At 53.1% G+C, this 13,815-nt stretch overlaps 1 protein-coding gene across 2 annotated transcripts in view; it reads left to right on the top strand.

Moving 5' to 3' along the window:
- Wfs1 (wolframin ER transmembrane glycoprotein) overlaps positions 1–13,815 on the top strand; it is a 26,478-nt gene that overhangs the window by 339 nt on the left and 12,324 nt on the right. Inside the window, exons 2-3 of one of the 2 annotated variants that reach the window (XM_015481936.2) lie at positions 7,728–7,964; positions 12,872–12,954. In XM_015481936.2, coding sequence (XP_015337422.1) covers positions 7,733–7,964; positions 12,872–12,954 — 315 coding nt within the window. In that variant the 5' untranslated portion in view covers positions 7,728–7,732. Of the gene's footprint in view, positions 1–7,727; positions 7,965–7,989; positions 12,766–12,871; positions 12,955–13,815 lie in introns of those variants that run through there. The other variant, XM_015481937.2, reaches the window with a different exon arrangement.

Genomic DNA, 13,815 nt, shown 5'->3' with positions numbered 1-13,815 from the left:
ACGTCGGAGGCCGACCGAGCCCGCGAGTCCCGAGTCGGAAAATGCCCGAGGCGAACCCTGCCCGGGCGGGCCCACTCCTCCGTACTGGCCAAGCCGAGCGCTGCCCAGGGAGCGCGCGCCAGAGAGGCCGGGCTGTGGCGGACCAGGGCGGGTGTCCCCAGAGGCGCCGTCCTGCCCGTGCCCAGCTAGCCGGCGGGATGTCGCGATGGGCAAAAGTGCGACATCTGCAGTCGAGGGGAGAAAGAATGTCCACGCGCTTCTGCCCTTTTTAATGTTTTATTCACTCAAATCACTCAATACAATTTCACTCTATAGGTTCTTAATCAGAAAGACGTCAATCCTTAATGCTAGTCGCTGCAGTAGCCATAATCAGTTCACGGCAAACCATTCTAGATTAATTCCAAGCACCGCAAACACACTTAATCGTGACAGGCTCATGACAGACATGCCCTCTGCGTGCCAAGTTCAAGTGTCAGATCAAAAGTCTCAAGCCTTAGGCTCTAAGTCCAGCAGATGCACACTCACTCAGACCGCAGTGATCAGGCCAGGAACCCAGGCAGGCTTCTCCTGGGGTGGAGCTGACCGCTGGCTGAGGAGGCTCTCCCCAGGGCCAAGATGTGGCTGTAGAGTTTGAGGGTGGTGAGGAAGATGCAGAGGATCAGCAACGATGAAAAGTGTTGGGATGTCAGTCCAGGTCCTCATCAGGCTCTCTGCGTGAGGGCATCAGTGTCAGCTGGCTGAATGTCTGTTCTCTTGCTCCATTATTTATATCAAATTTTGGGGATTTTGACCCCCTTTCAATCCTTATCAGTTGCCACCAGATTTCCCAGTGACATCATTTACCTTGGGATTAAAACATCTGGTCTGGTGGTCCCTACACTGATCTTTTTGCCTTTCCCCCTTATTGGGGGAGGACAGCCTGCCAGAGGCTTCACTCTGAGTTTGTCAGGGTAGGGAGAAGTGACTTCTTTGTGCATGAGGGCCATACTGGAGGGCTCTGTTAGGCGTGCCTGGTGAGACTGCAGGTTTCAATCTGGAGTTTTAAAATGGATCTGCTTAGGCTCAAGCCTAAAGCCATCCTCACGGGACAAGATCCCCTCACCCTCTGTGTTCCCACCCAGGGCTCTGGTGTGCCCAGCCAGCCTGAAGCCTCCAAAGGGCTGAGGACCGTGGCAGCCTGTAACCCTGTCTGGTGGGACCCGGCCTGGGCAGGATACTGCCCTGGAAACTTCATTTCTGGTTGGATAGATAGAGGCTTTCTGCAGAATCTGACCCATCCCCTCTGGGTGTAATGGAGAAGTTCCTCTCACCCCATTTTTTGCAGTTGATGTTATGAAATTCCAGGGAAAAGCATTTGTAGTTCCTTGGCGTCCCCCAAGACTCCACTCCCCCGCTGTGTTTAACCCTCTCAGTCAGGTGGGAGGTACAGCCTCCACTTAGGACAGTAGGTGAGGTAAGGCTTAGCTGGTTTGGTGCCTGCAGGTGATTAGCACAGCCAGGCCCTCTGTCCCCCACCCCCAGTAGTGTACCCTGCCCCCCTCACCTTGAACAGTGACCCCTGGCATTTGGCCCAGGGCTTTGTGGTTTGTAAAGGACTTTCCCTTCTGCCAGAATCCATCACTCACTCAAGGATCCCTCCCTGGTACCCTGGGTGCTGGCTGCCCCTATTCAGTGTAGCCCTGTGAGGGAGTCCACTGGGGGCCCAGAGGCAACACGTCCACCCTCCCCACCTAGTACCTGTCTGCAGCTCTCACAGGAGCCCTTTCCATCTGACCAAGGATCTAGAAAGAGGTTCCTTCCTTCCTGCTTGGTCCTTTGTTCCCCCTACTCCCCCAGACACAGGCAGAACTGGCTGGGAGACTCCCCTTACTTTTCCCAGGTGGAAGTGGCTGGAGGGACTCTCAGGTCTGGCCTGCCCTGCCCCTTATAGGTCAGGGCTGGACAGGCCTTTGGGTCTGGTCACAAAGGGGAACCCAGCTCAGTCTTGGCCCCTGGAAATGCCTACAATTAGGACAGAAGCCAAACATGGTCCATAATGGTGGCTATAAAAACCATAACAGGTATAGAGTTTTTGGCTCTATATGGCACTGCTCCCCACCTCAGGAAGTAGGCTGAAGCCCCCGGCCATCAGCGAGCCATCCTGTGCCTCCTTGTTCCTCACATTGTTTGTCACCTCCTGTCTCTCCTGCCTCCCAGTCTGCCCCATGCCTGCCCTGATGCAGAGCCTCATCTCTCCCTACGTGGCCTGCAGCCTCCTCTCTGGACTACCTTGTTTGCCTCTGACTCCAGACAGCCTGATGGTTTTTACCTCTTCTTCCCTCTGGCCTGTGGGGTCAGGTCCATTGCCTAAGCCTGGCATTTGTTCAGGCCTGGAACCTGCTCTGCTCTCTCTTGGCCTCCTCTTCCTGTGTCCCTTTCCCAGCTTCCGCACTTTGCCTGCCACACGCTGACTTGCTGTCCCTGTGCTACCTCTTCTCTTGGGTATATCCCCTGCTGGAGTGCCCCAACCCCTACATACACACACATGCCCCCATGCTGTCTGCCTGGCTCTGGGCCTCATTATTCTGAAGTGGGCCTTCAGCTAGGCTTTTGTAGAGTCCCTAGCCTGTCCCTTCCCATGGTTTAGTGAGGGACCCCTTCTGTGCTCTGTAGCCCCAGGCACTGCTCTTTGTGGTTGTTTGTCCTTCTAGACTGGGCTGCTCAAAGACGCATCTGACTCTGGATGCATCCTCTCTGGGGCAAGGAGGACCAGCACAGTGCCTGGTGTGAGACAGGCCCTCAGTCCATGCCTGCTGAGCAGCTTGAGCCAGGCCCAGACAGGTGCCAGGTGATGGTCTGTGGCTGTCCATAGTCACAACCGAGGCCATTTCCACTTTGAGTCTCCCTTTATTCCTGTGAACTTGTCACATTGAGAGAGCTGGACCGTTGGTTTGGCCTTTAATACTCTGGGCAAAAATAGGTACCTGGGAGCCACCAAGGGCTTTGTGTCCTTGTCTTGAGGTGCAGTTCTGTGCCAGGGGATTGGGTCGGGCCAGGCCAATGTGGACATCCCAGGCCAGGGACCTACTGAGCCCACTTCCTTTGGACTCAGTCACAGATACATTTTAAAATGCCTTTCTTTAATTTAAAAACATTGTATATTTATTATAGAAAATTAGGGAAATACATTTTTAAAGAATTAAAACCATCCATAATCTTTACCCAGAGATATCAAGTGTTAACAGTTTAAAAAAAAATTTTTTTGGAGTTCTAGATGGACAGAATGCCTTAATTTGTTTATTTTTGTTAATGTTGTTCTGAAGATCTAACCCAGTGCCTCACTCATGCTAGGCTAGAGCTGAGTTCAACCCCAGTCCTCAAGTATTAACATTTTAAAAGCCATTTTCTTCTATATATTTTTGCAGATAAATTTTCTTTTCATTCTAAACAGACCCAGAATAATATCTTATGCTGCTTTAATCTTGCCCATCAGTGTTATGCAAACGTTTCCCCCTTCTGTAAACATTCATGTGCATGATCATGTTGAATAGCAGTACAGTGCTGTACCATGTGGAGAGCTGCATATTTCATTACAGATCATTCCGGATGCCAACGAGTGTTGCTGGGGGGACATCCTGTGTGTGAACCCCACAAGTGTCTCCCTGGATTCCCCATCTTGGGATCCTGGAGGTGGAGGCACTGGCCATTTTCTTGGCTTCCTACAGGCCAGTTTCTAAGGACCCAGCTTCTAGAGGGTGGGGACTACCCTGAAGAGCAGCATCAGGCTGGCCGGGGGAGGGTCAGTGCATCTGGGCAGAAGACTGCACATGGTCATTGTGCTCTGGCCCTCAGTGGACTTGTGGTTGGAGCAGCCCTCTCTGGGGGACGTAACTCCTCAGCTGAGCTCCTTGTGCTGGTGTTTGTGTTTTGATGGATAAAAATATGCCTTGGTGCTCACAGGGAAAGAATGCTAGCCATTCTGTGTTTTGCGATCTTTATATGATGGGTTCCAAGCTACTGCTCTGGCCATCATGGCAGTGGGATTGCCTGGAACTGGGGGACAGAGGTGGGGGGATGAAGCTCCTGCTCTGCCATCAGGGGTGCCAGGCCTTGAGAAGGACTTGCCTAAGATCATCCGACACATCAGTTCCTAGGTAGTGTGTCTTTCCAGGGCCTGGCTGCTCAGGCTTCTGACCCCATACGTTATGCCCTAGTGAGTACCTGAACTGCTGCTCCTGCCTTAGTGCACTAGTCAGAAGAAAGGAGCAGTTGCCAGGCAGGTCCTGCCTCTGTTGCTTCTTTCTGGCACTCCTTGTCCCTGTGAATAACCATATCCAGGACTTGTTTGTTTGCTTTGAAATAAGCTTTTTGATCTAAATCAGGCTTGGCCAACCCTCAGGGAACCTGACAATTAATCCTCCTGCATTCATCCATTCTTACTAATGAGAGGTTTGGCTTTAAATGATTTTTACTTTGACTGGAATGTGATATGCATATCACTTGACCCAGCCGTCTAGCTAGAAGCCGCATTTTCCTGAATTTTCCTTTTATAAGGTGTTTTTCAACTGAATGGGAATGTAGCGACTCCAGTTTGCAAATTGTTTTCTCTTCCATCACACCTGGAATCCCCTTCTCACCCTGACATGGAAGGTGTTATCCCATTTTCCAGGTGGGGAGGCTGAGACGGTGAGGTTAAGCAGCCACTCCCCACAGTGCTTGTGGTTTTACAACCTAGTCCTGTTGGCTGGGATGGTATCTGTCCCTCCTACCCCTTAGCAGAAGGGGGCTAATGGAGAGTGTGTGTGTATCTGTGAGCAGATGAGGAAGACAGGGAATTCACAGAAGCAGCTGGCAGATACCCGCAAAGGTGTCTCTGGAGCTCGGCATGAAGGCTGTCCAGTAGGGATGGACGGGCTCCCCAGGAAGAGGTGCTACAGGAGCAGAGAGTGAGGGTGGGCAGTTGCCTGTTGCAGTAGACCAGCAGCCAGTGCTTTGGAGGGAAGGGACCTGGGAGGAGAGGGTGGAGGGAGCTTGAAAGGCCTCTTTTCCAGAGACAAGCTTGCTGCGGTTTGGGAATACAGGTGTGGACTTGAATTTCAACCTCAGCTCTGCGAGCTGTTTCATCAGGTCTCTCACCTTGGTTTCCTAGTCTGTGAAATGGGGTGAGGGTTGGAGATGAAACAGGTTCTCCACCAGCAGCCCCTGGATGCTGTTGTACCTGCCTAGGAGTAGCCCCAAGGGAAGAGTATCTGGCGCACTGAGAGCAGAGCCGTTGTTATTAATGATAGGTGCCTTGCCATAAGCTAGCTCTCAGTAAAGCTCAGCTGCCCTTCTGCCATTAGAGAAGGTGCCACTGTTTCTGGGGCAGGAGAGCCGTGGGGGAAAGCGAGCTAGAACAAGGCTTTCTTGCTGACTCAGATGGTCTGGTGTCCTGAATGACTTTTGCTTTGTGTACCAGGCTGTGGGTTCACTTTCTCTGCCCCCAGTAGGCCACGCGCTCCCTTGGGTCTGCACATGCAGTTAAATGATGAGGTCTTCAGGAGAGGCCAATTCCCAGAAGCTCAAAGTTTGGAGACAGCAGCAAGCCCTGCATTGATTTCCAAGCAAATTCATGAGTATTGGCAATGTTTTTTGTTGTTGTTGTTGTTGTTTTAAGACATTGTTCTGGGAATGTTTTAATAGGGCTCAAAAAAAAAAAAAAAAAGCTAAACTAAATTAAAATAAGGGCTCAGTCCCTCTGAGGGAGGAACATTCAGATTGAAATCTACATTGCTCTTTGAACCCAAATCTGATCCTTAGGGCCCCTTGGTAGCTGGGGATGGAACAAAACGGAATGGTCTGGAACTGATGGGACCTGCGGCCATTCCTGTTTTCCAGTGATTAGTCTAGAGACATCCAGCTCTACCCACTTGGACTGACTTAGGGCTAGGAGCCAGAACCCTGGCCCCTCATGCAGCTGTGGTCATACTGGTCCTCACAATCAGCCCAAGGACAGGGTAGTATCCTCAAGCAGATGAGGAGACTGATGCACAGAGAGGGACTTGGGCTGCTCAGGACCACACAGCTTGGTGGGCCCAGAGCCAAAAGGAAGGGGCCTTGGCAGGTGAGGATTGGGAAACAGATTTCCTCATCACCAGCCTCCCCTGCTCTGTGCCTCAGTTTCCTCATGTTTGATGAAGAGAAGTGCCTTGTGTATGGGGAGGGTCATTTGGAAGTTTGAAGAAAAAATCTCCCACGCCCCACAGTGTGCATGGGGCCTGACAATTTTAGGGGTCTGTGCCCCTGAAGATCATCTAGATTAAGGATCCTCTAGAGCTTTCTGCCCCATGGTCTGTGACTTGCAGTTGCTCTGAATTGTGTTGACACCGTTTTCCATGTTGCTGAGCTGCATGCAGCGGCCCTTTGTTGACTGACCCCTTTCTCCATCATGACATATGCCATGGGCTCTCTGTGCTCTCTGGTCTGTTCTAGAAGTCTCTTCATATGCCACCACCACCCTTATGCATTCATTTGCTTTTTAATAAGTGTTAGTAGCTGGGGTGTGAAGTTCTGTGACTCTTGTCCTGTGATCAGGGCCTGGTCTAGAAGGCTGTGGATCTGGGCAGTTCTGGTTGGAAAAATCTGGATTCACCAGGTGTGTGCCATCCCCACTCACCCTATCCTACCAGTCTTTCCCTAAGTCTCCTAAATTTATTTAACTTTTACTTTATACCAAGGTGTTCATTTCCCAAAGTCCCCATAAACAATCACCAGAAACGGAGTGGCTTAAATCAGCAGTCTGGCTAGGTGTGGTTGCACATGCCTGCAGATCCCAGCAGCTTGAGAGGCTGATGCAGGAAGCTGGCCAATTTAGCAAGATCTTGTCTCAAAATAAGAAGTAGGGGGTGTGCTCAATAGTAGAGTGCTTACCTAGCATGTGTGAGGTCCTAGGTTCCATCCTTAGCACTGTAAAAATAAATAAATAAAAATTTTAAAATAGAAAGGGCTGGGGATGTCGTCTAATGGTAGAGCATTCTGCATTCATTCCCCAGTACCATAAACGATTCTGGAGACAGAAATCTAAGGTCAAGGTATGGGCTGTAGTAGTCCCTTCTGGAGACTCTGAGGGTCTGTTCCCTACTTCACCCCAGCTCCGATGGTAGCCTCAGGCCTTGGGTCTCTTCTCTTGTGGCTGCACCCTGTAGCCTGTGGCCCTTGCTTCTCATGACCTCTCTGCACGTCTGTGTTTCTTTCCTATGAGAATGCTCCATGTTGATTTAGGGCCACTCTAATGCAGGAGGCTTTCATTTCAAGATCTTGAACTTCATTAGCATCTGCAAACACCCATTTTTCCAAGTCAGCTCACTTCTACAGATGTTGAATTATATCACATGAAGCTCCCACAGCCAAGCACTGTGCTCAGTGTTTCTCTGGATTATGTCTGAATGTTGTCATTCCCATCCTCTTTTCTCAGATGAGGACACTAACACCCAAGGTCTTGTGGCTTGACCTGGTGAGGCGGGAACTCGGGATTTAAAGCCTAAGTCCGAGGGTCTGAGGTCAGAATTGCTGCCCTGTGTGTCGCCCTAGACACCCTTAGGGAGTTGCTGTAGCACAGGGCTGCCTGCGGGGCTGTGAGGTTAAACGAGATCACAGGGTGCTTGGCAGATCCCACCCATCTCTTTGCTTTCTTCTCTTTCCAAAAATGAAAAGCTGGCACAAGCTGGGTTGGGGGCCCTAGTGTGTCTGACCCTTTGCTTTTCTTGCAGGCAAGATGGACTCCAGCACTCCTCCTCTGAGCCCCTCCATCCCACAGCCTCCACCAGCACCACAGCCTCAAGCCCGCGCTCGGCTCAATGCCACTGCCTCAGTGGAAGAAGAGAGGAGCGAGGCACCCCAAGCTCCCAGGCCCCAAGGTGGCCCTGGCCCAAGCGTCAGAGAAGCAGCTGTACTAGCTGAGCCTCGGGCCCCTCGTGCCAGGAGCCAAGAAGAAATGGGTGGAGCTGGTAAGGGGGTAGGGCCAGGGCCAGGGCCAACAGTCTTCAGCCCAGGCTGGCTGTGGCTCTTCAGTGACTCAGGTGGGGCTTGCTTCCAACTCTGCAGTCTTATTCAGAACCTCAGATCTAAGAGCTGCTGGGGTATCCTTTCTGGGCTCCCCTAATTTGCCTCCATGCTTTCCTACCTCCCCTTTGGCCACGTGGGAACCTCTGTCCCAGATATGGTATCACCATCTCACCTGTTCAATGCCACCTGCTTAATAAGGCTCTCCTGCCTCTGGCACTTTCCAGCCTGCTCCCATAGCAGGAATACATGTTCTGTTGCAGTGTGGCACATGTACACATGCATTCACATGCTTGGGAACAAGTTTCCAAAGCAGTATTGCCCTTCCTCTGTGTTCTGGTCTATGTTCTACTTTGCTCCTGTGATTTAAAAATAAATGCCACTTTGGGGCAGTTAAATTGACCTCATGACCTTCTCATGGGTGAAATCTGCAGTTTGAAATCCACTGTCTGCAGAGGAGGACCCCATCTTGCCGGGGTCCCTGGTTCAGAAGTGTCCTGGATATTTAGTGGGGTGACAGTGTGGGTGAGTGAGCCTTGCAGTGACAGGCCCATGTGTTCTCACTGGGACTTCTCTCTTTGCATCTGGTCTCCCTGGACACGTCCATAGCAGGTGAGGGCCAGGCCTAGGGTCACCAGCTGTACCTTGGGTGGGTCTTGTTCTACAGCCCCTAGTGGTTGTAGCAGATACTCCTGTCTCCACCCTCGGCAGCTTTTGTTTTATTTCTTCTATGTGCTGGACCCCAGGCAGAGGGAAGAGTTGGCATACAATAGGGGTGAGGCTGTGGGCAAGGATTTGGGTACCAAGAACAAAATCAGCAAGGACTGGAGGGACAGGAGCAGGGCAGGTTCAGGGCTGCAGGGGCTGAGAGCAGGTGGGCAGTTGGAAGGAGTGTGGCCGTGGCTCTTTTGGTTCTGTGAGGAACCCTCTTTCCAGCCCCCGTCATCTTCTCTTCCCTGAGAGACTGCCCCATCAGCAGGGCCCTCACACCATCCATGCCGAGGCCCTGGACCTGCTGTGTGCACCTGCTGTGGCTGTGTGCCAGCCCTGCCATAGGTGGCCCAGTAGTGACACACCTGTCACATGCTGCAGCCTTGCTAGCAGAGCTAGAGGGCTTCTGGGCTCCCTGTGCAGCTCTGGCTGGACACGCGCCCCACCTCAGGCTCTTTTGGACTCTGCTTCTCTTTTAAAAGATCACCATGTTCTTCCAATTTATCTCTAATGTTTCTGGGTAGACGCAGGTCTGAGCCTGGGATCTACCTGGCTGTAAGTCTTATTCCTTGTCTGTGCCCTTCCTACAGACCCCAGGGACCACGGTGGGTGTCCAGCCTGCACAGTCTGAGTCTTCATCGCCTCCCACCCGCTAGTGCCAGATGACATATGCCTGTCAGCTATAGAGACACAGATGATGAGGACATTAGCAGGACCCTGAGGTAGACAGGGCTGGTCTGCCAGGACACTACCCAGTAGTGACCACGGCTGGGAGTAAGACACTTCTGGAAGGGTGCACTGGGCTGTGGCAGGAAGAAGTGAAGACCAAGTTCCAAGACCATGGAAGGGGCGTGCAGCTGGGCTGAGTCAGAGGAAGGGTCAGAGTGTGGGGGCCCAGGTCAGCTGGGCCAGTGGGGCCCTGAGGGTCGGGGCAGGAACGTTGCTGTGTGCATGAGGGGCTGGCAGGGCTCTCCATGGGGAAGGAGCTGACTTTCACCTTGAGGAACCGCCTTGTGCTAGAGAAGATGGGGGAGCGGAGCAGGAGAGTGAGGGTTTGGAGCCTGGAGCACAAGAAAGGTGGCCAGTCTGCCTGGCGGCTGGGCATGGACAGGGAAAGGAGGAAGCCAGGGTGACCTCAGGAGCCCCTAGGTGGACAGTGGTGGCACAGCTGAGACGGGACCCCAGGGGGAGGGGTCAGAGCTTGGTCCCGGCAGTGGGTGTGAGGAGGGGTCGGGAGCCAGTGCACTGTGGGTGCGCACTAGATGCTGAGTGGGGAGCAAGCCACAGCCCCGAGCATCACTCGGAGTCCCGCTGTCAACAGCGCAGGAAGACAGCATGTTGCGTACGTTGCCTTGCGCTGACCTGGCTGTCGGCTTGCGTGTGTGTTGTGATCCCTGTGCCGTAGCTGACACAGCATGAAGCAGGGTCCTTTGAGCTCACCCGATGGCCTCCAGGCCTCTTGGAAACCTGGCCGTGTGCCTCTTGATTGTTACTTTAACCTCCTTTGGAGGCATTCCAAGCCTCCAACGTCGTCTCCTCCATGAAGCCTCCCCTGTCACCATTGATGTCCCCACCTGTCCTGGTAGAATGGAGTTGTCCTCGCTGTCCCTGGGGGTGGGCCTTACCAAGGGCAGGGGTCATGCCTTGTTAACTGGCTTCCCTTGGCTCCTGGCACTCACATTGGTGGGTGAGGGTGTGGCTGAGTTCACACGTCCTGTTTGGGCCTAGTGGAAGGGCGCCTCTCTGGGCAAGACCTGCCCCAGTACCCACTGTCTCCATCCCTGCACAGAGCTCGGCCAGCTCAGGAAGGCGGGGCTGCGGTCAAGGATCCCTCACTGTGTTCCTTCCCAAGGACAGAGTTAGTGGCACGAGGCTAATGGCACACTCCTTACATGCAAGGTGGCCCCAACTGCCCCGTGTGAGGAGCACTCCTTGGACCAGGGTAACCTCAGCTTCCCCATGTGTGGGAAACCTTGGTCCAGAGTGGCCTAGGTGTCCTGTTGGGACAAGGCCACAGCACTCTGCTCTGGCCACAGGGATGATGCCAACATACAGTGCATTTTTTGACATGCATTCAAAAATTTCAGGCGTACGCGGGTAGCCACAGTAGTGTGAGAGTGGAAGCCAGCTTGCTGTTGCTGGCCAACCAGGGAAGGCTCTACACGTGGTCAGCTGGTGGGGAAGGACCCAGAGGCTTGCAGCACATGGCCGGGATGGTTCTACACTCCTAATGGGCAGGAAGGTCCCTCTCTTCACCCTTCTTCTACCGAAGGGAGCTGAACTTGGCAGTTCAGTCACTAAGCCCGGTGCATGCTGGGCTGTGGCTGTATTGGATTGGGGGAGACAGAGGAATGCCGAGGGCCCTGCTCTTGCTGCTGCCTTCTCAGCCCCCTTCTCTGTTGGTTCAGCACTTCCTAGCTGCACTGTAGTGCTGCATCAGAAACCAGGGCTTAGAGACAGGTAGGCCCAGGGCAGTGACTGCACCCACGAAGCCCCTGGAGGCTACCTCACAGCGGACAGCAAGAAAGGCCCAGTGGGCCACTTGGGAAGGGAAAAGTCCTCTCAGAGCCGCTTTATGGGCCCTGGAATCATTGCTGAGTAAAGTCCCTGGGGGAAGTTGAGCCCAAAACTCTGCAGGGAGACTTGCCACTGTGTGGGGGTCACTGCACCTTCCCCAGGAGCTCTTCTTGCTCCTCTTCCACCATCACAAGCCTCTTCAGAGCGCCCTCAGGGGCTACATGCACTTGTTTTTTAAATGTATTTATTTTTTAGTTGTAGGTGGACACATATCTTTATTTCATTTTATATGATGCCAAGGATTAAACCCAGTGCCTTATATGTGCAAGAGCCAGGTGTCTCGTCTCTGCCGAGGGGGAGCATAGCAGGGGTCGGAGTCAAGCTGTGGGACTGAGTGTCAGCCCTTAAATATTGTCTGCCTGAATCAAAGAAAGGAGCTGGTAAAAATGAGTAGTTTTAAAAGCTCTCTTCATTCCTGTGATACCCAGTGTCGATAAGGTTGTAATGGAATTGATGTAGTTGTATGATGTTTTTGTAGGTAACTTTTTAGGAAGACGAATAGAGCATGAGCCCTGTGATGAGTCGTTCAGTTGGAGAAGCTGTTAGGAAAATCATTTCCCACGGAAAACAAAGGGTGCACAGAATGGTCTGTGGCACCATTTTATAAAGTAAGGGGCCACAGGGAACAACCCCGAGGCCCGAGAGAGTGGAAAGGCTGGCAACCCTGAGCATGCCCCCCCGCCCCATGGGAATTAGGAGCCACTGAGGTGGTGAACTCACTGTGGCGCAGTGTGGAAATTGAGCGAGTCACTGTGGTGCCCCACAGGTCACATGCTGGCCTCCTGACCTGCTGTGCAGTGCTACTAGGAGGTGGGCCTTCAGGGGCCGGTGAGGTCATGAGGGTAGAGAACACACACATGGGACTAGTGCCCTTATAAAAGAGACCCCCACCCCAGAACTCCTTCACCCCTCCCATGCAAGGCCCTAACAAGAAGGTGCCATCTGTGAACTATAAACGGGGCCTTTGCCAGACATCATCTGCTGGCACCTTGATCTTGGACTCCCAGTCTCCAGAACTGGGAGTAATAAATTCTGTTGTAAGGCGCCCGGTGTGTGGCATCTATCATAGCCCCCCTGACAGACTGAGACACTCACTTATCAGCAAAAAGCATCTGTACCAAGATGTCCGTGTGCTGACTGTACTCTCCAGAAGGCAGGTGTCTGTGGTGACAATTGTTGGCATGCACGTTCTTTTTGTCCAGGCCAGTGTCTTTCAAATGGAGCCCTTAGATTTTCTAGAGCTCCAGCAAGAGAAGGCCTGAGCTGAGGGGGACACTAGTGGGACTCAGGACTGTGCCTGTCCCTGTGTCTCCCATTTCTGCTGTCGGAAGTCACTGCGCTTGGTAGATGCTGCAGTCTCTGCTCTGGGGCTGTTTGGAGAGCTGGGAGGCAGACTGCTGCTCCCTGGCCCTGTCCTGTCTTTGCGGCGGTTCTGTTGCTCCTGGCCTGGATTTTACAGTAAGTATCGGCACCAAGTCTTCTGAAGGCCCTTCCTGCCGCCCCTCCACTCTGCCAAGTGACAAGGTCTGGCTTTTGACATTCTGCTTTTTTCCCTTTGTTAAAGGACCCATGAGGAGAGAGATGGAAATCCCATTTGAGGAAGTCCTGGAGAAGGCCAAGGCTGGGGACCCTAAGGCACAGACAGAGGTGAGGACCACACTGTCCCCTTGGGAACTCAGGACCCAGCCCCAGCAGGACAGGGCCTGGCCAAGAGCTCTGCAGCCCACAGAGGAGGAATGTGCCCCACCATGTTCGGTTGATCCACATCCACAGTGCCATCCCCCCAGCACCCTGCTGGGCCGGCCCCCATGTCTTCCCTCAGGTCCGGCTAACACCTTGCCTTGGGCCTCCCCTCCTCTAAGATGCCTTCCCCACCTCCACATTCCTGCAGCCCCTTGATCCGTGCCCCTCCCACTGTTTGTGCTGCTCACTCTCGTCTCTGAGTGGCCACTCTGTGCCTGACCGGAGTAGTGCACAGAGCCCTCAGAGAAGTGACCATAGACATGGGCTGGGTTTGTGCCGGTGCCAGAGACTCAGTGCCACATGGATGGGGACCCTATCCTCATGGAAGTGATAGGAAAGTGGAAGGAGCTGACAAAAAAGTAAACAGATGCTCCTGATAGAGGAAATAGCAGAGGGTCCTGGTGTCCTCTGAGGAGGTGCCATCTCTGCCAAGGCATAGACAGGAGAAGGGAGCAGGGGTCCTGAGGATAGAGAGGCTTAGTGGGGTCATGAACCAAAACACAAGGAGGTGCACGGGTTGGGGGGGACCTCAGCAGGTCATGGCCGTCTCAGGTTGTCTTCATGATGTCCTCAGAGGGCGTCATCATTCACTCTCTTTGAAAGAGCTTTAGTAACTTGCCCAAGTTCACCGAGCCAGGAGGCACAGCGCCATGGTTCATGCCCAGGTCAGCAGCTCCGAGACCTCCCACCTGGTCCTTGGTGCGGTGTGGGCAGTGTTGTCCCCACACTTCTTGCTGTTTCTCCTGTTGGTATCTGGAAATCTGG

Source organism: Marmota marmota, unplaced genomic scaffold, assembly GCF_001458135.2.
Source record: "Marmota marmota marmota unplaced genomic scaffold, marMar, whole genome shotgun sequence".
In the NCBI taxonomy this organism is placed as follows: Eukaryota; Metazoa; Chordata; class Mammalia; order Rodentia; family Sciuridae; genus Marmota; species Marmota marmota.
Note: the sequence above shows the minus strand (reverse complement) of the source record. Positions and strands in the feature narration are given on the sequence as shown.